Genomic DNA, 25,817 nt, shown 5'->3' with positions numbered 1-25,817 from the left:
GCAAAATAATGATGGCAAAATCTGTGGGAATTGTAATGACTGTTTTGTTCACTTACAACTTTCAATTCTAAGCATCTAATTTCTGGCTAAAGTAACTGTTCTTCACACGCTATTGGTGACAAATAAAAATGATTTCAGAGCCAACTAACTTAAAAACTTTGTGTGTTTTTTTTTAAACATAGATGTCAATGCTGGACAAGTTTTGGCCACCAAGGAGTCAGGTACTACTTAATCACAGTGGGATTATATATCTGTGGTAAATAGTAACATTGCTACTGCATATGTCATTAACTAAGCTCTGGGGGTGCTACATGTTCAGGAGTATAAATGGCTTCAAATTCTTCAAACACTAATTTAGTTATATTTCCATCTTTTTAAGCAGCAGCAGGATTGAAGTATCCTCCAGTTACACATTAATTGGGTGTTTATTATTTCCTGAGAACTAATTTTCTATTTGGTAACAAACTGTGTTGATAATGTGCACACCTGAATAACCTACATCCTGCTACTCGGCAGTGATGGATGTGCACTGCTCAATTTAAAGAAAGAATAGTGGAGAGCCATATTTTGTTAGATCAGTTCATTGGTGAATGTGCCATCCGGTGCAGAAGTTCTTAATACAATCCAAGGTAGTCCTGGCTTCTGTCATTACTCAGGGACCTCGTTCACCCCAAAAGCTAAACCTGCCTCACACTGAAGAATGGACACTTACAGAATTCCAATGTAAAACTACCTCTCAACCAATTTAAATCGAGCTTGTATGAAGGACAGGAAGAGACTGATTTAATTCTTATAAAATGGGTTACAAATTGTCCATTTTCAGACATTAAAGTGAAGTAATAATACTAGCAAAAAACAATTCAGCAGGTGGAGTATATTCTAACTATACATTCTCCCCTGCCTCAATTACTTCACCACATTCATACCGCACAAAGTCCAGTACTGACACTCCGTTTGTCTGCAGCAACTGTCCAACCGTTGTGCCAGGGTCCAGCAGGAAAGGCTGAGCCAACAACTTGGTCTCGGAATCATCACCAGGTGGGTCATCCACCGAGCCCACAGACAGAGGCATCATTCCCACAATATGTTGTCCCAATCTGCGGCCAAGGTCGGAGAGCTGTTCTTTGGCATTCTGTTCCAGGGCCCTGTAGATCACGAACCCACCATATTTTCCAAACGTCATCTTTGTGAGAGATGGGTTATCCACTGGAAGCTCTCCGTGCACATAAGCGCCAATGTACCAGTCAGACGGCACAGCCACCCAGGCAGCTCTTCTAATTGCCATGTTCTCACCAAGGTTACCTTGAAAACAGAAAACACAAGGTGCAAATGCTGGACTCCTGTGCAAACACTGAGCTGCTGAAGGGTCTCAGTGGGTCAAGCAGCATTCGAGGGTAGAAATGGTCAGGACCCTTTATTGAGACTGTAATAGACCAAGATGACTCTTCATGACTAAAGCTGAATAAACGGAAATCTCCAAGTTGCAAAGTGAATGCTAACGAGGAAACTGCATAAATCAACTTTTAAACATTGCCATCTTTAGCATACGATAATTTGAGGAGGTTGGGAAGTGTTAGGGGTGTGGTGGAGGTAGGTCATTGCTGAGGAATAAATACTTGATGCTAACACCGGGTGGAAGACTTGCCTCTCCTCCTCCATCACAAACTCAAGTGCATCTCCACGTTTTGTAAATGCTACATCACTCCCATGAATTTTCCTCTCACTTTTCCCTACACTCTTGTCTCCCAACTCGCTTTTTCCTGCACAGTCATTGCCTCCTCTGTGTGATGTCTTCTGCATTATTTTTCTTTGCAGTGCAAAGGATGTGAAATGTAAACCTTTCTCTCCCCCTCTATCTCTCCTTCCACCAATAATCTGCACCAAACTAGTTACCATCACATTCACATCCAAAATATTTACCTTGCAGTTTACCAAGAATACCAAAGGCAGCACTGAAAGAAAAAAGCAAAACAGCTCATTGGTCCAGGATTGTACTTCCAAACTTACCAATAGCCAGGGCGAGCTGGTCAGCAAGAGTACGGCCGTCCAAACTAGTTTTCAATTTCTTTACTTCTTCGGCCACAAAGGAACTCTGAAAAGTCATGAAGACATTTTTACTATGTACAGAATTATAAAATTGTCATTTCAATTAGAAGTGCTCTCTCAACCCATCTTTTGAGCTAAGATTTTCAGCTAGAATCTGCAGGACGGAATGGTGGCTGAAGGGTTTATTGAGAGCAGGTGAAAATGACTTGGGGCACCATTTCCCCTTTCTCTCGAGGTGGCAGTGTTGGGCTTCCATTTTGTACATTGTACAGATAAAACCCCTGCCATTGCTTTGTGTGACACCAGTGCATTGGTATTTTCCCCAGAGGGAAGCATGGAATAATTTGAAGCTGCTTCCATACAAGGATGGTGGATAGTGTTCAAAGGAAAGGTGGTCAATCCTTGATAGTACAGCAAATCTCCACAACCTGCCTTTTGGGGGAACACCGGCATCAAGCTAAGCAAGAATCCCTGGGACATTGCACCAAAGGAAGGCATTTTTTTCTGCATTCAAAGAATAAAATACTGCAGATGCTGGAAATGTAACATTGAAAAGAGAACATGCTGGAAGTAGTCAGCTGATCAGGCAGCACTGGCTAAGGGTGAAACAGTGTCAATGATCCTTCATCAGAGGTTTGTCAACCTGAAACATTAACTCTGTCTACATCAGAGAGACTGGGCGCAGACTGGGAGATCGCTTTGTCGAGCACCTCGTCTCTGTCCGCCACAATAGCGTGGGTCTCCCAGTGACCACCATTTCAATTCCCCATCCCATTCCCTTGCCAACATGTCTGTCCATGGTCTCATGCACTGTTAGACTGAGACCACCCGTAAATTGTGGGAAACCTCATTTTCTGACCTATGCATCCTTCAACTGGATGGCAGTAACATCAACCTTTCTGGCTTTCATGAACCCACCCCACCCAATCTTCTTCCCCCTGTCACCTTTTCCCCCAGCTCTGTCTCTTCTTTTCCCTCTGTGTCCTTTCAGAGCCAAAAATCAATTCTCACCTTTCCTCTTATCATATCCAACTAGACCCTTATGTTGTCCTGGACTCCTCCCCCAGCCATTCTTCAGCCTTTATTCTGGCACCTTCCTATTATTGGCTTATACCCTGAAGGCCTGACACATCAGCAACGTGCCTTTACCTCCTACGGACTCTGCGAGACCGGCTGACTTCCTCCAGCATTTCTAGGTGTTTTACATTAACTATTGCTCTCCTCAGATGCTGCCTGATGTGCTGAGTGTTTTCAGCATTGCTCCTGTGTTTCTCTATTTGGTGGAAACTCATTAATGAATTGTGGTAAATGAAACCAACCCAAATAATCTCTTTTCTTACTGTCTGTTGGTAACTGCTCTGATCCTGTCACCCCGATGTCTGGACGAATGGTTCACCACACCAGGCTTGAAGTGTCTAGTGGAAGTTAGATTTTTTTCAAACACAGCTTCACACAACCCTACAAGGGAACAGTATTGGCTGGATCAGCTGAGAGAAGTTTTTCCAATACTCTCCAGCCATTCTCAACCATTATTTTTTGGCTATGGCTCCCTTAGGACTCTGCTGAAGGTTTATGGGGCCCCTTCCCTGTGAAACAGTCAAGTTTAAGTGGCTTCTTCCATACTTCTCTCCCACCGACTACATAAAAAATATTGTACGATTTCAGTCTGTGGCCTCCCTTAGATGTGCTGTGGCCCCCCCCAGGTGGGCTGTATGGCCCCCACTGAGAATGGCTGCGAGTCTCAGCAATTGAGCAGCACAGGCTTAACTCCGCCAGGAAGGTCCTTCAACCATGCAGGCCAGACTCCACCACTGCCCAATGGGCTCAGGTAGAATGTCCCCTTTCAGTGTGGGTATCAAGATAAAACCAAATATCTACAAATATAAACTGCTGCTTCTGTGACTGAAGACTCAAACAACGGCAATGAATGTTTGCTGGCATAGACAAGATGGGAAGGGAGAGAGATAGAAGTATGGACAAACCTTGACATAATCAGTTAGGTTTGTCTGTTTGGCACGACAATGTTCCATTGTGGCAATGCCTGCCAGCTGCACCAACTCCCGAAACTTTATATTCCTGGCAACAAAGTCCGTTTCACAATTCACCTGCGAGGGAAGAAACATTTTATTTAAAAATGTCCAGCTAATTCACACAAAGGCACAGAATTGTATAGCACAGAAGTTCATTGTACCCAACATGCCAAGGTCATTTCTCAATACCCATCCTATGAGTTTCATGGCCCTGCTCTTTCTGCAGACCACTGCAATTTTCCTTAATTTAGAGAGACAGCACAGTGATAGGCCTTTCCGGCCCATGAACCTGTGTCACCCAAATACACCCCTGTAACCAGTTAATCCCCTTACGTCTTTAGAACGTGGGAGGAAACCCACACAGACACGGGGAGAACATACAAACTCCTTACACTCAGTGGCGGATTCAAACCCCAGTCACTGGTGCTGTGACAGCGTGGCGCTAACCACTACGCTAATCGTGCAGCCCCAAGATGTCCTTTTCAAACAGATCTCCAATTCCATTTTGAAAATCATTCTTTTTTTAAAAATATTTTATTTAAATTGAACATCACAAACATAACAATTGTTACTACAGTTAAGTACATACATAATGTGATTAATCTTTTTATATATTAAAACCCCCCCAAACCTCCCCACTAATACCCTCCCTCCGCCCTACCCCAACTACAAAGAAAGAAAAAGGAGATCATTATTTAATACTTGAAATTTTATAACTTAAAAGCTTCTTGGCTGCGGAAGCTGAGACATCCACTGGAGCGGACTGAGACCTCATGTTTTTTTTAAACTTTATTTATTCGTTCAAAATACAGATAGTAAATAACATATACAACAATGAACTAGAAACATGAACGATATATTTTATAGAAAAAAAAAGAAAAAAGAAACCCCCCCCCCACCCCTTCAGCCAGCTCTCCTAAGGAGAGCCATAAAGGAAGGAAAAAAAAATTAAGGAAAAATTGAACATACATATTAAGATCTAATCAACGTAAATCAAACTGTAAATATTCTGAATATAACAACCACTTACTAATAAAAAAACTATAGTTATCATGCGATAACATTATTAAACAATATTTCATCTCATTATGCCATCTATTAATATCAATCATATCTGTATCTTTCCATGTACTAGCAATGCATTTTTTCGCTACAAATAATGCTAAATATACAAAAGCAAGTTGAAATTTATCTAATCACAAACCTTTCAGAGATTGCAAACTGCCCAATAAAGATATTATCGAATCTAAAGGTATTTTAATCTTAAACAGGTATTCTAAAAACAATTGAATTTTCTTCCAAAAAGATTATATATATATATATATATATATATATATACACATAACCAGTCAGCATGAAAAAAAGTTCCAACAGAATTACCACATCTAAAACACGAATCTCGTTCACGAAAACCATACTTTTTTAATTTTTCAGGTGTTAAGTATAATTAATATAATTAATCATTGCATAGCGTGTATTTATCAGTCTAATTACACTATCATAACAAATATCTAATCAATCATCTTCGGATAAAATAAAACCAATATCCACTTCCCATTTACCTTTGAATTTATCCCAACTTTTTTTATTCATACCATCCTATAATATTTAATACGTAAATGAAATATAACCCTTCTCTGGCATCTTCATAAGAAAAGTCTCAAATTTAGTCATTTCAGGTAAAATCATATCCCTACCAAACACACGTTTTACCAAAGGTCGAATTTAATAATAAAGAAACAAAGAGTTCTTATCAATACCATAGCTGTCCCTCATCTTTACGCTTAATCGGACTGTTGAAACCTCGAATATTAAAAATAGCAAATCTCAACTTTGACATATCTACTAATATTACTAAAGACCAATAATATCTTTATACGAAAACTCAAATCAACGTATATAGGCCCTCCAATAGGAGGAAAAAAAAATCACAAATTAAAAGCTAAATAAAATGAAAAGAAAAAAAAAAATAACCCCCCCCCCCAAAAAAAAACTACCAAAAGGTAGTAATCCCTAAACAAAATTTGGGTGTGGATCACCCACCAGTGGCTGATGAATAATAGAACCTAGAACAAATCTCTTCCTCCCCAGCCAAACAAAAAATAATCTCAAAATATCATAATAACATAAAAATTAAAATAAGAATAAGAAGATTCTTCTATTCATCCAAGAGGTTCCAAACTTGGAGATCCCATTTCAAAAGAAGTTGGACTCTTTCCATTCCCGTTTTTCCCATTTCTGCCATTTCTTCCATTTCCAGAACAACCAGATTTTTCTTTAGGAGAAAATGGTGGACTGCGTCTTTGTCCTCTTATATCAGGCAATGAATCAGCAAAAATCATTGCTTCACGATCATCCACAAAAAACTGAGATTGATAGTCTCCATGAAACACCTTCAACACTGCCGGATAGCGAAAAGTACTTACAACCTTTACGCCACAAAACTTCTTTAACTGGATTAAATCGACGTCGACGATGAATCTTGACTCAAATCAGGATAGAAAAAAACTCTGCTATTCTGAATCAATAACCAAGTTTGTTGTTTTCTCGCATTTGGCACTGCTAGTCGAAGTATTGCTTCTCTGTCCAAATAACTCAAACATTGAATTATTACTGGTCTCGGTGGTTGACCAGGTAAAGGTGATCTCCTTAAAGCTCTATGAGCTCTTTCCAATACCAAGCCTTCAAAAAAAAAATTCTTGCCCTAGTACTTGTGGGATCCAGTCTTTAAAAAAATGAAGAGGATCTTGTCCTTCCATACCTTCTGGCAAACCAACAATTTTCACATTATTCCTTCTGCTTTGATTCTCCAAGTAGTCTATTTTCTTCTCTAACTCCTTCTCACGTTCTCACAATTCTATAACGGATTTTTCAACCTTCAACACTTTTTCTATATTAGAAGCCACTTGCTGTTTACATTCCAAAAAAGCAGACTGAATTTTAAAAAAATATTCACAAGATGCTTTAACTGTATTCAATTCTGAACTCATAATTTGAGCCATCTCATTCATTATAGGCTGGATGACAGCATTTAATTGCTTACATTGTAGATCAGAAAAGCTCAGCTCTGCTTTCTCTAATGTAGTGGCAGAACCAGGTAACTGCAGCTCCTGCTGCAATTCAACAAAAGGCATTTTAGCAGTTTTACTGCAGGTCTGGACTCCCAGCGACGGCACCCCGGCTTCCTCAGGGGGTCGACGCTGGTCTCCCCCCGCAGCTTGTTGTTTTTCCAAAAAATCACAGATAAGATCGAAATCTCCAGGTTGGAGTGGTGCCTGAAGCATTTCAGACAATGGAGTCGGCTTCCTGAGTGCTCCCTCCGTTAAAATCGGCAGGCTGCCAGAATCAGGATCCACTTCTTGGGAACACGCACCTTCCTCCAGAGAATGAGTAATTCCAGCGCTATCCTTCACTTGGTGAGTAGTAGACATTTTTTTTTTAGATCCCACAGGCAGTCTTTGTGGTTTAGGCACTAAGGAAGTTAAACCTGAAGCTGTAGCAAGTTGTTTAGGCCCCAAATCTTCAACACTTCGAAAATGTAACTTCTTCTGCACTTGAGGTTTAATCTTCTTACCATTAATGGCCATAACGGTTCCTTAATACTTTAAACTAAAATTTATAAAATTTAAACTTGAAAACAAAGGGTTAAAAACGAGTACTTAAAAGTCCGGCCAGAGAGGTCGAGATTCCACGTCTAGACTCCATGCCATCTTGCCACGCCCCCTGACCTTATGTTTCAAGTTAGGGCTCCAGACTTTAATAAAAAATGAATATTTATCTCTCAAATTATATGTAATCTTTTTTTAAAGGAATGCAGGCTTTCATTTCATTATGCCATCTCTTCATCCCTAAATTCAAATCGGATTTCCATGTAATAGCTAAGCACTTTTTGGAAACTGCCAGTGATAAGCGCAAAAATTCAATTTGATAAATATTTAATTTCAATCTTAAAGCTATTGATTTAATATCTCCTAATAAAAACAACATTGGATCAAAAGGTACATTTATTTTTAATATTTGCTTTAAAAATAATTTAACTTGTAACCAAAATCTTTTAACCTTAGGACAAGTCCATGTTGAATGAAAAAAGGTACCTACCTCTTGGCCACATCTGAAACATAGATCTGAAGAACTAAGCTAAAAAAAATTTCAATTTCAATGGAGTCACAGTTGATGTAAAAATGATACTGCACTAATCTATAATGTACATTTATTACCTTCGTAATAACATCTTTACACATATTTCTCCAAAAATTTTCAATCTTTCTATCAAAATCCACCCCATTTTATTCTTGATTTATGAAGATTAGGTTAAGGTAATTTATTTTGTAACAACTTATACATTTCAGAAATACATTTTTTCAAATCATCTTTAGTAAGTAATAATTCTAACGAAGACTGTCTAGGTGGTTTTAAATCATGACCTAATTTTTAACTTGGTAATAGCAAAAAAAAAGTATTTTGAAGAAATTTGGAATTTTTCTTTTATGCAATTAAAGGACAAAAATTTCCCAGCTTCAAAACAGTTTTCAACTTTTTAAATTCCCTTTTGATTCCAAACTTTCAAAAATTGATTATCTACAGTGAAAGAAAAAAGTTTATTCTGATACAAAGGTGTTTTCATTGAAATCTTAGCTTTTCCACCTGTCTAATCATCAATTTTATTCCATAATTCAATTAAATGTTTTAGAATTGGTGGGTCTATTCCAGTTAATAATTTTGAATTCCATTTATAAATGAAAATTATTCTTGAATCTGCTTCTAATGCCCTTCCAGGCAGCACGTTCAACATCTTTTTTTTAAAATTGTCATCTACCTTCTCGTTCTTCAGCAATATTTTCAGCTTGTCAATTTTTTTCCTTTTAATTAGTTCAAATTAAATCTCCTGCCCGTTACAGACATCATGGCCAGGTCTATGGTTCCCACACTCATTCTAATTGCACACAGAACAACTCGTGTGAACAGAGATTCAGAGGGTACTTCAAAAGGAACTGAAGGGTGGAACAGTTAGTGCAACACAGTTAGAGCACTAGCGATGGGGACCTGGGTTCGAATCTTGTGTTGTCTGTAAGGAGTTTGTACTTTCTCCCTGTGTCCGTGTGGGTTTTTCCCGGGGGCTCCAGTTTCCTCCCACCCTCCAAAATGTACCAGGGTTGTAGGTCAATTGGGTGGCACAGGCTTGTGGGCCGAAAGGGCCTGTTACTGAGCTGTATGAATATCCATTTAAGATGATTTAAGAAAGAACACCTGAAAACTTGCAGGTTAAGGGGAGACAGCAGAAGGCGTGGAACTAACTGGAGAGTTCTTTTAAGGGGCGACACAGGCAGAATCCTTCAGTGCTGTGGCACTCTGTAATATAATACATTTGTAACTATTTAATGCACAGAGTCACTTGTCCAAAAGTTGTTCATCCATACCTCCACCAGTACAGCTGAGTTTCCATCATGCAGCAGTCCAATGAGACCCTCTTTTGTCTTCCGGCCTTGCAATTTAGAAGCTTTGCTCCATCCTTCCTTGTGGGCCTGTTGGTGCAGCCAGGCTTCAGCCTTTGAAAAGAAGTCATCATTGACCATCAGTTAAAAGTGGGTACATCCACACAGAGATGGTGGCGTGAGAGTCTCTCCTCCTCCCTCCACCCAGCCACCCACTTTCTGCTTCCATTTCTCGGAGCGACTACACAGGTTTTCTGAAGCAGATGATGCAACAGAAAAATCAGCTTTATTGAAAGCCACTCAAGCTCCTCCGTGAGAAAGCAGGGGTTGTATTTGGACGGCACGGCACGGGCTTATGGGCCGGAAAGGCCTGTTACGGTGCTCTATTTAAAATAAACAAGCCAGATTACACTGGACAACAAATATTTTGCTTCCTGAACACTTTTGGGTGTATTTTATGGATTCTGGGTTGCTGATCACGAAAATCACCGGAACATTTTACTATCACGTACCATTTTTTTTAGATTTAACCTATTTTTGTGATTTCCTGTCATATTTTAAGTCTACTAGTATATTGCCCACAAAGCAAGCTATTTTGGTCAGTCCAAGCATGCCTGTGCATGCACTCAGTCCAGGTGCTATGGAAATGTTTTAGGCCTGGGCATGCTTCGTCAGAATAAATGCAGACAGGCTATAAAAGCAGCTCACATACACAGATGCAGTGCATTACATTGATAAAGATTGAACGCATGTTGATGAACATGTTCTTCAGGCAATAGCACAGTGAGTGTACTTAACAACGGTATTTATTGTCTTCAGGAAGATTCCATACAGTAAAAATGTCTTGTCAATATCCAACAGCTGCGATACATTCTGTTACATTTGTGGCGAGTATACGCTTAAGGCTCAAAGACGCAGCGTGAATGCACTGATTAAGAAAGCCTATGAGCTCTAGTTTGGTTGTAAAATTGGTGACCAAGACAAACCCTGTGCTCCTCATATTTGTTGTGCAGCATGTGCAGTTAACTTGAGAGCTTGGCTCAGAGGGACTCGGAAGTAGATGCCATTTGCAGTCCCAATTATATGGTGAAAACTTCTCCAAATTCCTATGTGATACAGCAAATCTGTAATTATTTTTGTGTTCAGCTTGAAGTTGTCTATTATAATCCCCAATTTTGTTTACAGGAAGCAAACCTTTTGAAAAGATTTGTTGTCCAGTGTTATTTCATCAACTGATCAAATGGTAGAAGAGGTGTGAATTGCACTTTACAACACTTTAAGTGTTTAATTTGCAGTGAAGCACATTTTAAGGTCCTGGAGGGCAAGATTTAATTTAAAATCTTTTTTTTAATGTAAATGAACTACAACACTGGGCAAACTCAGCAAGTCAGGCAGCATCTGTGCAGCTAAGTCCTTCGCCATGCATGAACACATTAAAGGTTAAACTCATCAGTGAAGGATTTAAATTTAAGTCCTTGGGAGTCACTATCTCAGAGGATCTTTCCAGGACCCAACACGCTTATGGCATCGTGAAGAAAGCATGTCAGCACCTCTACTTCCTCAAGAGTTTGTGGAGGTTTGGTACGACATCGTAAAACCTGGCAAATTTCTACAGAGGTGTGGTGGAAAGTGTGCTGACTGGTTGCACCATGGTCTGGGACAGGGACACCAATACCTTCGAGCATAAAGCCCTGCAAAAAGTAGTGAGCACAGCCCAGGACATCACAGGCAAAACCCTCCCCACCATCGAGAACATCTACAGGGAACGCTGCCTTCAGAGAGCAGCAGCAATCATCAAAGATCCACACCACCCAGCACACGCTCTGTTCTCACTGCTGTCATCAGGATAGAGGTATCAGTGCCACCAGGTTCAGGAACAGATGCTCCCACTTCACCATCAGACTCCTTAACTACAAACTCAATCAGAGACTCTTACTTTTGCTCTTTATGTTTTTCCTCTCTGTATTGCAGTCAGTTTGTTTACATTTCTTTATTTGTTTACATGTGTACAGTTTGTTTGCACTAGCAGTAAGTGGTGATTCTGCCTGGCCTGCAGGAAAAAGGATCTCAGGGTTGTATGTGAAGTCATGTATGTACGCTGACAATAAATCTGAATGCTGTAGATATAAGACCCTGTGCACACTAGTGTATTGTTTATACTAAAGAGCTCCCACATTGATTTCTGATCTGGATACAGTTACTTCCTTCTACACCAGGGTTAGAAAGGGGCACAAGGGACTTCTGCTCCAGGACATGATCCAATGGAGCCAGGTTTGCCAGTGATGCCTCCCTTGCTGAGCAGCCTGCTGGAACTTAAAGCCAAGTTCTGTGTGCAAATGACCCTAGAGATGATGCTGACATCAATGGAACCATTACATGGCCTTCAAGACCGGGTGGAGGGAGGAGGTTAAGTGCATTGACGATGGGGTCTGACAGAATAAGAAGTGGGAGTAAGGCCATTCAGCCCTTCGGTTTTCAACTACCTGTTGAAAGTCACTGTCGAACTTTTCCAAGGCCTTCTTACAATTTGTAAACGTGTATCCTGTCTTTTTCCGGAGTTTTATGAGAAGCTCTTTGTCAGCTGCTATCAATCTAGCTCCTGAACAGTGGAGAAACTGGGTTGGTTGTGTGGCGAAGACCTGCAGAAGACAAAGAGCAAAATCTCAAAGACAATGAATAGAGTTTTCGTCTGTGCACTTCTACATCTGCAGCTGAACATCATTCTTTAGTTCACAATCTTGGCCAACACTCACTCTCAGGGACTACTAACAACAACGTAGAGTCATGGAAATGTGTAGCACAAGAAGCAGCCATTATGGTGCCAGTACAGTGCATGGAAACTGAACCTGCCCAATCCTAGCTCTGTAGGCCACAACACATTCAGCACACATCCAGGTATCTTTGAACTATGAAACACAGGGAGAATTCAACAGGTAAAGCGGCATCTGTGGAGGCAAAAGGTGTAAGTTGGCGTTTTGGATTGAGAACTTGCATCAGGACTGAGAGGGAACAGAAAAAACTGTCAGTACATAACAGTGTAGGGGGCGAGAGGCTGGTGTGTAATCGAGCGGAAGGGGATGATGAGCAGATGGAACCACCACGCACACACAGATGCTGCTTGACCTGCTGAATTCCTCTAGCAGCTTGTTTGCTACCATGACGAAGGGTCTTCACTTTAAAACATTGGCCATTTCACTTCTCAAAGATGCAACCTGACCTGCTGAGTATTTCCAGCCTTTTGTGTTTTTACTTCAGATTTTGAACATCTGCAGTTCCCCACCCCCCCAAAATATTTCAAATAAAAAGGCATCAAAAACTTTTCAGCCGGGGGAGTCACGTGATGGAGTAGTGGCTGGACGGCCACTTTTCTCCAGAAAAGTCGGGAAAAACAAAGGAAAACACAAAGGCACAAAAATAAAAATTAAAGAAAAGTGAGTATAAAGGTGGAAAGAAGATGGCGACGAAAAAAGAAAAATCGAAATCAACGGTAAGAAGAGAGGAAGAGAAGACAATGGAAGAAGAAGGAGAAGGCCTTACCTGCTCGAAGAGGCCCGCGGTGGAGAGAGAAACCCGCTCCCTCAGGTCGGTAAAAAGTGGACTACAAAAATGGCTCGCTGAGCTGAGTAAAAGTGCACAACCGCGCATGCAAAAAAACACACCGACGGGAGGGGTGACCAGCTGGGGAGTCGATCTCCACAGCCGGCAATGACAGCTGCAGAACACCTGCAGCAAGAGGAGAACATAGAAGACAACGAAAACAAGAAAGAAGAGAAGAAAAGGGCAACAAAGAAACAACAGATGGCCAACCCAGAGGAAGAAGAAGAGGAAGAGGAAGAGTACAGTGAAATAGAAGAAGAAGGGAAAGGCAAGATAAAGGATATACTTTCTCTTATTAAAGAATACATGGAATCATTTAAAGAATGGCAAGCGCAAGAATTTAATGATTTAAGAAGAAGAATAAACAATACAGAAGAGAAAATGAATAAAATAGATATGACCTTAACAGAAATGGGAAAGAAAATGGACAAGATGGAAGAGCGGGAAGCAGCAGTAGAAATGGAGGTAGAGGACTTAAAAAAGAAATTAGAGGAATCTAATAAAAAAGTTAAAGAGACACAAGAACTGTTAGCTCAGAAAATAGATATAATGGAAAATTATAACAGAAGAAATAACATAAAGATAGTGGGCCTTAAGGAAGATGAAGAAGGCAAGAATATGAGAGAGTTTATAAAAGATTGGATCCCCAGGATCCTAGGATGTCCAGAACTACAGCAAGATATGGAAATAGAAAGGGCACATAGAGCATTGGCCTTTAAACCACAACCACAACAAAGGCCAAGATCTATTTTAGTAAAATCCCTAAGATATACTACAAGAGAAAAGGTACTGGAGAAGACAATGGAAAAAGTAAGAGAGGGCAACAAGCCACTGGAGTACAAAGGGCAAAAAATCTTCATTTATCCAGATATAAGTTTTGAACTCCTGAAGAAGAGAAAGGAGTTCAATACAGCAAAGGAGATTTTATGGAAGAAAGGGTATAAATTTATACTAAAGCATCCAGCGGTATTGAAAATATTTATTCCAGGACAACAAAACAGACTATTCTCGGATCCAGAGGAAGCACGAAAATTTGCAGAACAATTACAAAATAGACTGAGGGATGAAGACGTGTAACGAGAGTACAAAAGACTGAGAACTAAAAAGACACATAAGTTTTGAACTCCTGAAGAAGAGAAAGGAGTTCAATACATCGAAAACGATCTTAAGGGGGAAAAAAAAACTATTCTTGGATCCAGAGGAAGCAAGGAAATTTGCAGAACAACTACAAAACAACCAGAGAGATGAAGATATGTAATAAGAGTAAAAATGACCACGATTTATATGTATGTGGGTAAAGAGGTATATGTGTGTATATGTATAATGTGCATACATGAATGTATCCGTATTTAGAGGAAAATATAGATAAGAATTAATAAGGGAAGGAAATGGAATAGAGGGAATAAGGAGGGAACTAAAAGAGTGACCTTTGTTACATATGAAAAGTGAAATCTTTTCTGGGGGGGTGCTGGGTGGGGAGGAGTTGCGGTCACTGCAAAATCAGCTGACGCTTGCGAGTGAATTCGCAAATCCAAATGGAGAGGGGAGATGTGGTTGTCCGACAAGGGATAAAGGACAACTCAGGAGGGGAAGGGGAGATTGGGGCAAAAGAAGTTTTAAATAGGAGAATAAGGAAAATGTTTGATGTTTTAGGAATGTTGTCTTATAAAGGGTTCAAAACAAGAAAACAGAAATGGATAAGAAGGAAAGGTAATGATGGAGAAACGGAAAGGGAAGATAAACAAAGTATAAAATGGCTACGTTGAACTATATGACTTTAAATATTAATGGAATACATAACCAAATTAAAAGGAAGAAACTGCTAAATTTACTGTAAAAAGAAAAAATTGATATAGCATTTGTGCAAGAAACACATTTAACTGAATTGGAGCACAAGAAATTAAAGAGAGATTGGGTAGGACACGTAACAGCAGCATCGTATAATTCAAAAGCAAGAGGAGTAGCTATATTAATTAGTAAAAATGTGCCATTTAAAATAGAAGAGGAAATAAAAGATCCAGCAGGGAGATATGTAATGATAAAATGTCAGATATATTCGGAGTTTTGGAATCTACTCAATGTATATTCACCTAACGAAGAAGATCAAAAGTTTATGCAAGATATCTTTTTGAAGATAGCAGATACGCAAGGGAACATATTAATAGGAGGGGATTTCAACCTGAATTTGGATTCAAATATGGACAAAACTGGGAAAAAAATTAACAGAAAGAACAAAGTAACCAAATTTATAATTAAATCGATGGAAGAAATGCAACTTTTGGATATATGGAGGAAACAACACCCAAAGGAAAAGGAATATTCATATTACTCGGCTAGACACAAAACATACTCAAGAATAGACCTATTTTTGTTATCAGCTCGTATGCAAAATAGAGTAAGAAAAACAGAATATAAAGCTAGAATACTATCGGACCATTCACCCTTAATATTGACAGTAAAGTTAGAGGACATCCCTCCAAGAATGTATAGATGGAGATTAAACCCCATGTTACTTAAAAGGCAGGATTTTAGAGAATTCATTGAAAAACAAATTAAAATGTATTTTGAAATAAATACGAAATCAGTGAAAGATAAGTTTATACTATGGGATGCAATGAAAGCATTCATTAGAGGGCAAATAACAAGTTATGTATCCAAGATGAAGAAGGACTATAATCAGGAAACAGAGCAGTTGGAAAGGGAAATAGTAAATATAGAAAAAGAATTAGCAATGAAGGAAGATACAACTAAAAGAAGAGAATTGGCGGATAAAAAAATAAAATATGAAACACTACAAACATATAAGGTGGAGAAAAATATAATGAAGAAAAAACAGAAATATTATGAACTAGGTGAAAAAACGCACAAAATCCTAGCATGGCAGCTTAAGACAGAACAAGCTAAGAAAATGGTATTGGCATCAAGGAAAAAAGACAAACAAATTACATATAATCCAAAAGAAATTAAGGAAAACTTTAGAGAATTCTATGAACAATTATACCAAACTGAAAACGAAGGGAAAGAAGGGAAAATAGATGAATTTCTGACTAAAACTGAACTACCAAAACTACAAATAGAGGAACAAAATAAATTAACAGAGCCATTTGGAATAGTAGAAATACAAAGAGATAATAAAAAAATTACCAAATAATAAGACACCAGGAGAGGATGGATTCCCAATAGAATTCTACAAAATATTTAAAGACTTATTAATTCCGCCCCTCCTGGAAGTAATCAACCAGATTGATAAAACACAAAGCTTACCAGATTCATGTAAAACAGCAATAATTACAGTAATACTAAAGCAAGGGAAAGATCCACTCTCACCAGCGTCATATAGACCAATATCTTTACTTAACACAGATTATAAGATAATAGCTAAACTATTAGCAAACAGATTAGCAGAGTATGTACCGAAAATGGTAAATTTAGACCAAACTGGATTTATCAAAAAAAGACGCACAACAGACAATATTTGTAAATTTATTAACTTAATTTATGCAGTAGAAGGGAATAAAGCACCTACAGTAGCAGTTGCTTTAGACGCAGAGAAGGCCTTTGACAGAGTAGAATGGAATTATTTGTTCAAAGTATTGCAAAAATTCAGTTTACCGGAGAAGTATATTAATTGGATTAAAGCATTATATAAGGGACCGTTAGCGAAAGTGACAGTAAATGGACATGTATCAAAGCAATTTAACTTAAGCAGGTCAACACGGCAGGGATGCCCACTATCATCTTTATTGTTTGCGTTAGCTATAGAACCACTAGCAGAATTGATAAGAACAGATAATAATATAAAAGGAATAAAAATAAAAGACAAGGAATATAAAAGCAGTTTATTTGCGGATGATGTTATAGTGTACCTAACAGATCCAGAACTATCAATAAAAGAATTATATAAGAAATTGAAGGAATATGGAGAAGTGTCGGGTTACAAGATCAACGTAAATAAAAGTAAAGCAATGCCTATGAATAATGCGGATTTCTCAAAATTTAAGAAGGAATCACCATTTAGATGGCAAATGCAAGCAATAAGATACCTAGGTGTACAAATAAACAAAAATCTCGGCCAACTATATAAACTCAATTATTATCCACTAATGAAAAAATTACAGGACGATTTAGAGCATTGGAAAGATTTACCACTAACACTAATAGGAAGGATAAACTGTATTAAAATGAACATTTTTCCAAGGATATTATACTTATTTCAGGCATTGCCAATACAACTGACAGAGAAATTCTTCAAGGAGTTAAAGAAAATAATAAGGAAATTTTTATGGAGAGGGGGGAAACCGAGGATAAATTAACAGAATGGTATAAACAAGGAGGCTTACAACTGCCAAATTTTAAAAATTATTATAGAGCCGCACAATTAAGATACCTATCAGATTTTTATCAAACAAGGGAAAAGCCAGATTGGACGAGATTCTTCTTTTGGCTTGGCTTCGCGGACGAAGATTTATGGAGGGGGTAAAAGTCCACGTTGGCTGATGGAGGACCTCAGTTTTCTTCAGGCTGACTTCCAGGCCAAACATTTTGGCAGTTTCCACAAAGCAGGACATCAAGCGCTGAAGAGCTGGCTCTGAATGGGATTAGAATTAGATAAAATAGGGGAAAAGATACCTGAACACATATTATATAAATGGGATGAAAAATTGGTACAACATAGAAGTTCTCCAGAATTACATCATCTCCTCAATATTTGGAAGAAGATTCATGTAGAAAGAAATAAAACAAATTATCAATTACCAAAACTAATATTGAGGCAAAACAAGTTACTCCCTTTTACAATAGATAACATTTCCTTTAGAGAATGGGAAAAAAAAGGGATTAAAAGAATAGAAAATTGTTTTTCAGGAAATAGATTCTTATCCTTTGAACAAATGAAAGATAAGTACAATATAACTCAAGATACAGTGTTGGCATATTACCAATTGAGATCCTACTTGAAGGATAAATTAGGAAGCAGCTTGAGTTTGCCAGAGGGAAGTAACTTTGAATATGTGATCACAGATACAATGTTAATCAAAAGATTTATAACAAATATGTATATTAAACTGCAAGAAAAGGAGAATGAGGAAACAAATGGTAAAACTAAACAAAAATGGGAACAAGATTTAAATATAAAGATAAAAAAGGAAACATGGGAGAAGTTATGCTCCGGAACGATGAGAAATACAATAAATACGAGGTTACGTATGATACAATATAACTGGATACACAGACTATACATTACACCTCAAAAGTTAAATAAATGGGACCCAACAGTATCTGATAAATGTTTTCGATGTAAAAAAGAAAGGGGAACAACAATTCATGCAATCTGGACATGTGAGAAAGTAAAAAAAATTTGGGAAGATCTAAATCAGATATTAAATAAAATAACAGAAAACAATATACCAAAGAATCCAGAGATCTTCCTCCTAAGTAACATAAAAAACAAAGAATTTGGAATTGATTTGGAGGATACACAAAAAAGATTTGTTAAGATAGCTCTCGCCGTAGCAAAAAAATGTATTATGTCAACCTGGAAATTGGAAGATAATTTGAAAATACAACAATGGTATATAGAAATGAATAAATGTATTCCATTGGAAAAAATAACATATAGTTTAAGAAATAATATTGAAATATTCGAACAAATTTGGGAGCCTTACATTAACTACAATAGCGAAAACCTACCGGGGACAGTCATTACCTAAGTTAACGGAAGGAAAAGGAAATGAAAAGAATGGACTCAGTAGAATTTCTGGTGTATTTTTATTGAATGACAACATTGTCTGACTGGTTTAATGTATCCTAGAATGTATACCTTAAATGGACGGGAGGGGGGAGGTAGGGAGGGTGGGATGGGAGGAGGGAGGGGGGGGGAGAAAATGGCACTGTATATGTGTGAAAAGTAAAAAGTGTGTACCATGGTTAATGTGATTTATGGTGTGAAAAATAAAAAATTAAAAATTAAAAAAATAAAAAAAATTTCAGCCCATTATCCCTGTGCCAGCTCCTCAAAAGAGCTCTCCAGTTAGTTTCACCTGCTCTCCGGAACTTTCCCACAGCTCCCAGATTTCTCCTTTATAAATGTAATAGATTCAATTCAAATTACACTGGACAACGAAGATTTTGCTTCCTTGACATTTTTGGGTCTATTTTATGGATTTTGGGCTGCTGATCATGAAATTCACCTCAGAATTTTCCTATCGTGTACGTTTTTTAGATATAACCTATTTTTGTGATTTCTTGTCATATTTTAAGTCCACTTCAAGCCGACAAAACCATGAAGTGCAACATGTCATTGAAAATTAATTTCCTGAATTCGCACTTGAACTCCTTCCCGGCTGATCTTGGTGCCGTCAGTGACAGACATGGTGAAAGGTTTCACCAGGACATGGTGACCATAGAAAAGCAATGTCAGGGTAACTGGAATCCGTCAATGCTGGCCGACTATTGTTGGACACTGACATGAGAGGCATCAGATGCAGAGTACAAACAAAATTCAGTGGCAAAACATTTTTAGGTCAGTTGAACTAACGCAATGTGTCAGCATCATTATGCAATTAAACAGGCTCAATTCAATAATAGGTAATGTTTCTCCAATTTCCTACGTGGTACAGCAAGTTTCTCCAATTTCCTATGTGGTACAGCAAATCTGAAATTATCTTTGTGTTCATCTTGAAGAAGTCTATCATAATCCCCAATTTTTTCAGGATACAAACCTTTTGAAAAAAATTTGTTATCCAATCTTATAGAAGACCCATTCTATCCAACATAGTGTCTTAAACCCACTACCATCAAAAAGATGGTACAGGCACATTAAAATCAGGACCACCAGGTTGGAGAATAGCTTCTTCCCACAGACTGTGGAAACTTATTCATAGTGTTAATTGTATAACTGATTTATAAAAATGATATATATTTGATTATTTATTGACCATTATATACAGTGTATTGTTATTGTGTGTGCACCGTGGTCTGGAGGGATGCTGTTTTGTCAGGTTGTATATGTACAATGAGATGATAATAAACGTGAACTTGAAGAATCTATTTCCACACACAGATCACAATGCAAGATATAATTAAAAAGGTACTCTCCCCTCTAATTCTGATTACCTAAAATCTTTGATCGTTATCCCTTCTTCCATTACAAGTCAATAAGATGAAAGAAAAAGAGGATTATGAGGTAGGAAGGGTTTAGTATTTTTTTTGGTCGGTATATATATGGGATGGAACAACATTGGGGGCTGAAGGGCCTGTACTGTGCTTTGTTCTATCTATGTTACATTCTACAGGAGCTGAAATAGGCTATTCAGCCCATCGAGTCTGGCCCACCATTTCTCACTCAGCCCCACTGCCTGGCCTTCTCCCCATAACCTTTGATGCCCTGGCTAATCAAGAACAATATCATTCACTGCCTTAAATACACCCGATGGCCTGGCCTCCACAATCACCTGTGGCAATAAATTCCAGATTTACCACACTCTGGCTAAAGCAATGTCTCTACATCTCTGTTTAAGTGGATGCCCTTTACTCCTGAAGGCTTCTTTGAACAACTTGGCTCATCCATTTTGTGACTGCTTAACTCAAACTCATCCACAGTTTAGTCCTCCTCATCTCAATTAGAAGAAGCACGGTGACCTTCTAACAGAAAATTGGTGAAGCTCTGAGTTTTGTGAATATGCAGGGTTGGACAATGGCTTGACGAGATTCATTATAGAGGGAAGGATTCTGCTGACCAGCTTTGGGAAGGACAGGTATTTTCCCGCATTATGCAATGAATGGCTGGGAAATATGAGGTAAAACAAATTGAGTGAGGATATTGATCTCAACAGACAAATGCAACATTGCCTCAGCAGGAGGATGGATAGCCCGATGCCCTCTGCTACCTGAGGAAACAGCAGTCCCATCCCAAACCATTGCTCCCTCTTCATCCAACACTCGTGGATTAAGTTAAACATGGGCAGCATGGCAAGTACAACACTATTAAGCGTCAGACCGGGTTCGAATCCTGTACTGTCTTTAAGGAGTTTCCTCCAAGAGCTCTGGATTCCTCCCACCGTTCAAAGCATAGGGTAGGGGGGGGGTATAAGTCAACTGGGTGTAATTGGGTGGCATGGGCTCGTGGGGTGAAAGGGCCTGTTACTGTGCTGTATTCTTTTTAAAAAAAAGCATTATAATAACCCTTTCGCTCGTAAAACATGAAAGTCTGTAGGCACAGTGAAGTAAAAATGCAACACTGGAGAATCTCAGCAGGTCAAACAGTGAACTTTATACAGCAAAGATAAAGATACAGAACCCACGTTTCGGGCTTGAGCCCTTCATCAAGGTATGGACAAAATGTTGGCAGGTGTCCAAACAAAATTATGGGGGGGGGGGGAGAGAAAGAAAGGAGCACCATCCCAAGCTTCATCAAGGTATGGAAGAAGGAACTGTGCTCCTCCCCCTGTCCCCACTATTTAAGCGCCTGCCGACATCTTGTCCGAATCTTGATGAAGGGCTCAAGCCTCAAGTTCACCGCTTGACCTGCTGGGTTGCTCCACCTTGGTGTGGAGGTTCAGCCACTGTGAACCTCCTCTCCAACGTCAGCACATCCTCTCCGAAACGAGGAGCCCACAACTACTCCCAACACCTCGGACCAGAGCTCTTCGACCCAATTCTGGCCCATTCCCATCCCTGCCGGCCTTGAGGCGGGTCGCGCCTGATCTCCACCAATCAGAGACAAGCGCTCGGCGGAGGCCCCGCCTCTGATTGGACAGACCGCGGCTCATCATCCCCTCACTCCCGGCACTTCAGTTTGACCACGCCGCATCCGGCTTTCGAAAGAGAGATTTATTTCCTTCCCCCCCGCCCCCCAAAAAAAACTTCAGCGTTTTTTTTAATAAAAAACCGCTCGTCACTGATGAACTTTATGAATGTTTTAATTACCCTGGAGATGCCGAATCGAGCGCTCCGCAGGGCACACAGGATGAACATGACAGCAGACACCACAGTCGGCTTCAAGCTGCGGTAGCCGACGGCGAGCCAACGAGGACAAGCCTCGGCAGTACCGAACGCCAGGAGAACGCATTTCGAACCCGACTCCTGCTGCTCCTCGACATCTACTGTGCTGTTCAAGCAAGCATCAGCGCAGAAAACAGGCCCTTCGGCCCTTCGAGTCTGCGCCTAGTCCTACTGGCCTGCACCCCGACCATGGTCCTCCCCTCCAAGTACCTGTCAAATTCTTCCTAATGTTTTTAAATTTAAATTTAGACATTCTTTGGCTTGGCTTCGCGGACGAAGATTTATGGAGGGGGTAAAAAGTCCACGTCAGCTGCAGGCTCGTTTGTGGCTGACCAGTCCGATGCGGGACAGGCAGACACGATTGCAGCGGTTGCAAGGGAAAATTGGTTGGTTGGGGTTGGGTGTTGGGTTTTTCCTCCTTTGCCTTTTGTCAGTGAGGTGGGCTCTGCGGTCTTCTTCAAAGGAGGCTGCTGCCCGCCAAACTGTGAGGCGCCAAGATGCACGGTTTGAGGCGTTATCAGCCCACTGGCGGTGGTCAATGTGGCAGGCACCAAGAGATTTCTTTAGGCAGTCCTTGTACCTTTTCTTTGGTGCACCTCTGTCACGGTGGCCAGTGGAGAGCTCGCCATATAATACGATCTTGGGAAGGCGATGGTCCTCCATTCTGGAGACGTGACCCATCCAGCGCAGCTGGATCTTCAGCAGCGTGGACTCGATGCTGTCGACCTCTGCCATCTCGAGTACCTCGACGTTAGGGGTGTGAGCGCTCCAATGGATGTTGAGGATGGAGCGGAGACAACGCTGGTGGAAGCGTTCTAGGAGCCGTAGGTGGTGCCGGTAGAGGACCCATGATTCGGAGCCGAACAGGAGTGTGGGTATGACAACGGCTCTGTATACGCTTATCTTTGTGAGGTTTTTCAGTTGGTTGTTTTTCCAGACTCTTTTGTGTAGTCTTCCAAAGGCGCTATTTGCCTTGGCGAGTCTGTTGTCTATCTCATTGTCGATCCTTGCATCTGATGAAATGGTGCAGCCGAGATAGGTAAACTGGTTGACCGTTTTGAGTTTTGTGTGCCCGATGGAGATGTGGGGGGGCTGGTAGTCATGGTGGGGAGCTGGCTGATGGAGGACCTCAGTTTTCTTCAGGCTGACTTCCAGGCCAAACATTTTGGCAGTTTCCGCAAAGCAGGACGTCAAGCGCTGAAGAGCTGGCTCTGAATGGGCAACTAAAGCGGCATCATCTGCAAAGAGTAGTTCACGGACAAGTTTCTCTTGTGTCTTGGTGTGAGCTTGCAGGCGCCTCAGATTGAAGAGACTGCCATCCGTGCGGTACCGGATGTAAACAGCGTCTTCATTGTTGGGGTCTTTCATGGCTTGGTTCAGCATCATGCTGAAGAAGATTGAAAAGAGGGTTGGTGCGAGAACACAGCCTTGCTTCACGCCATTGTTAATGGAGAAGGGTTCAGAGAGCTCATTGCTGTATCTGACCCGACCTTGTTGGTTTTCGTGCAGTTGGATAATCATGTTGAGGAACTTTGGGGGACATCCGATGCGCTCTAGTATTTGCCAAAGCCCTTTCCTGCTCACGGTGTCGAAGGCTTTGGTGAGGTCAACAAAGGTGATGTAGAGTCCTTTGTTTTGTTCTCTGCACTTTTCTTGGAGCTGTCTGAGGGCAAAGACCATGTCAGTGGTTCCTCTGTTTGCGCGAAAGCCGCACTGTGATTCTGGGCACGATAATAGACCATTCCAGCCCAGAGAGCGTGCTGCCCAATTACACCCATAATCAAACTCACGGTACATTTTCAATGGTAGGAGGAAACCGGAGCTTCCCCCCCCCACCCCCACCCGGGAAAAACATGCAGACATGCAGAGCGTATAAACTCCTTACAGACAGTGTGGGATTCGAATCCCAGTCACTGGCGCTGTAGACATTGCACTATCCATGTCGCCCTGTGTTAAAATTGAGTCTGCATTCACTACTTCAGCTCATTCCATACCCCCACCACTCTCTGAGTGAAGACATTTCCTCTAAACTTCTCCTCTTTCACCCTTAACTCATGTCCTCTGGTTTGTATCTCACCTACCCTCAGTGGAAAACTCATTTACTCTTTCTATCCCTTTCATAATTTTAAATACCTCCATCAAATCTCCCCTCATTCTTCTACGCTTCAGGGAATAAAGTCTTAATCTGTTTAACCTTTCCCTGTAACTCAGTTCCTGAAGTCCGGGCAACAGCCGAGTAAATCTTCTCTGCCCTCTTTCTATCTTATTGATCTTTCCTGTAGTTGGGTGATCAAAACTGCATACGATTCTCCAAATTTGGCCTCACCAATGTCGTATACAACTTTACCATAACATCCCAACTCCTGTACTCAATACTTTGATTTATGAAGGCCAAGATGCCAACCCTATCTTTACAACCCTATCCACCTGTGACACCACTTTCAGGGAATTATGTATCTATATTCCTCCCAGATCCCTCTGTTCTACTGCACTCCTCAGTGACCAGTTACCGTGTCTATCCTTCCTTGGCAACATAATCAGAGTCAGAATTTATCATTATGCACGTCATGAAATTCATTGTTTTGCGGCAGCATCACAGGTGCAAACATTTCCTGTCATATTTTAAGTCCTTTTCAAGCAGACAAAGTCATGAAGCATGTCTTTGAAAATTCATTTCCTGCATTCACACGTGGACTCCTTCCCGGCTGATCCTGGTGCCATCAGTGACGAACAAGGTGAAAGGTTTCACCAGGTAATTACCACCTTATAAAATAAATTAAAATATTGCACAAAGCGTCAAAGTGAGGCAGTGTCTGTGCTTCATTGATCATTCAAGAATCTGATGGCAGCGGGGAAGAAGCTGTCCTTGTGCTGCCGAGTGCTTGTCTTTAGGCTCCTGTACCTTCTCCCCAATGGTAGCAGAGTGAAGAGGGCATGGCCTGGGTGGTGGGGGTCCTTGAGGATAGAGGCTGCTTTTTTAAGACCCCACCTCATGTCGATGTCCTAGACATCTGTGATGTCACAGGCTGAGTTTACAACCCTCTGGAGTTTATTCTTGTCCTGAGAGTTGGCACCTTCATATCTTTCGTAGAGAAAATAAACCCCCCCCCACCAACCCCGCCAAAGTATGAACAGATATAAAACAACCTAACAACACTATTTAGATTCTTTTGGTGTCTGAGACACCATTCTCCCCTCCAGAACACTACGATAGTTTAACAAACCATTCATTTAGTTCCTTATACATGACTTTGACAACAAAGATTTTGCTTCCTGAACACTTTTGAGTGTATGTTATGGATTTTGGGCTATTGATCACAAAGACCACCTTAACATTTTCCTATCACATACCATTTTTTAGATATAACCTATTTTTGTAATTTTCTGTCATATTTTAAGTCTACTGGTATGTTGCCCACAAAGCAAGTTGTTTTAGTCAGTCCAAGCCTGCCTGTGCATGCACTCAGTGCAAGTGCTATGCAAATGTTGTCTTAGGCCTGGGGATGCTGTGGTGAATGTCTTCCAAGCTGCCTGTCTCCCCTCTGGCGAGCCTTGCTGTACTAACATTGGCTGTGAATTATCTCTACTGTTAACTCTATATGCATCTATTGTCTTTCATTATTGTACCATGAGTTTCTGCTAATAAAAGCCATGATTATTGTTTGACCACATTGTCTTTGTCTACTTCATCAACTGGCACTTCAGATGCCTA

General features: G+C 40.3%; 1 protein-coding gene across 1 annotated transcript; it reads right to left on the bottom strand.

The window, feature by feature from the left end:
- Positions 1 to 756: 756 nt before the first annotated feature.
- On the bottom strand, positions 757 to 22,121 carry tsfm (Ts translation elongation factor, mitochondrial). The gene is made up of 6 exons (XM_069906091.1): positions 22,031 to 22,121; positions 11,992 to 12,147; positions 9,494 to 9,622; positions 4,029 to 4,151; positions 2,008 to 2,092; positions 757 to 1,302 (listed from the first exon to the last, which is right to left on the bottom strand). Exons 1-6 carry the CDS (start codon positions 22,076 to 22,078, stop codon positions 884 to 886), a joined length of 960 nt encoding a protein of 319 aa, XP_069762192.1. The 5' UTR covers positions 22,079 to 22,121; the 3' UTR covers positions 757 to 883.
- Positions 22,122 to 25,817: the final 3,696 nt, after the last annotated feature.

This window comes from Narcine bancroftii, chromosome 12 (genome assembly GCF_036971445.1).
Source record: "Narcine bancroftii isolate sNarBan1 chromosome 12, sNarBan1.hap1, whole genome shotgun sequence".
NCBI classification, from domain to species: Eukaryota; Metazoa; Chordata; class Chondrichthyes; order Torpediniformes; family Narcinidae; genus Narcine; species Narcine bancroftii.
The sequence above is the reverse complement of the archived record's forward strand: the minus strand, read 5'-3'. Positions and strand labels throughout refer to the sequence as shown.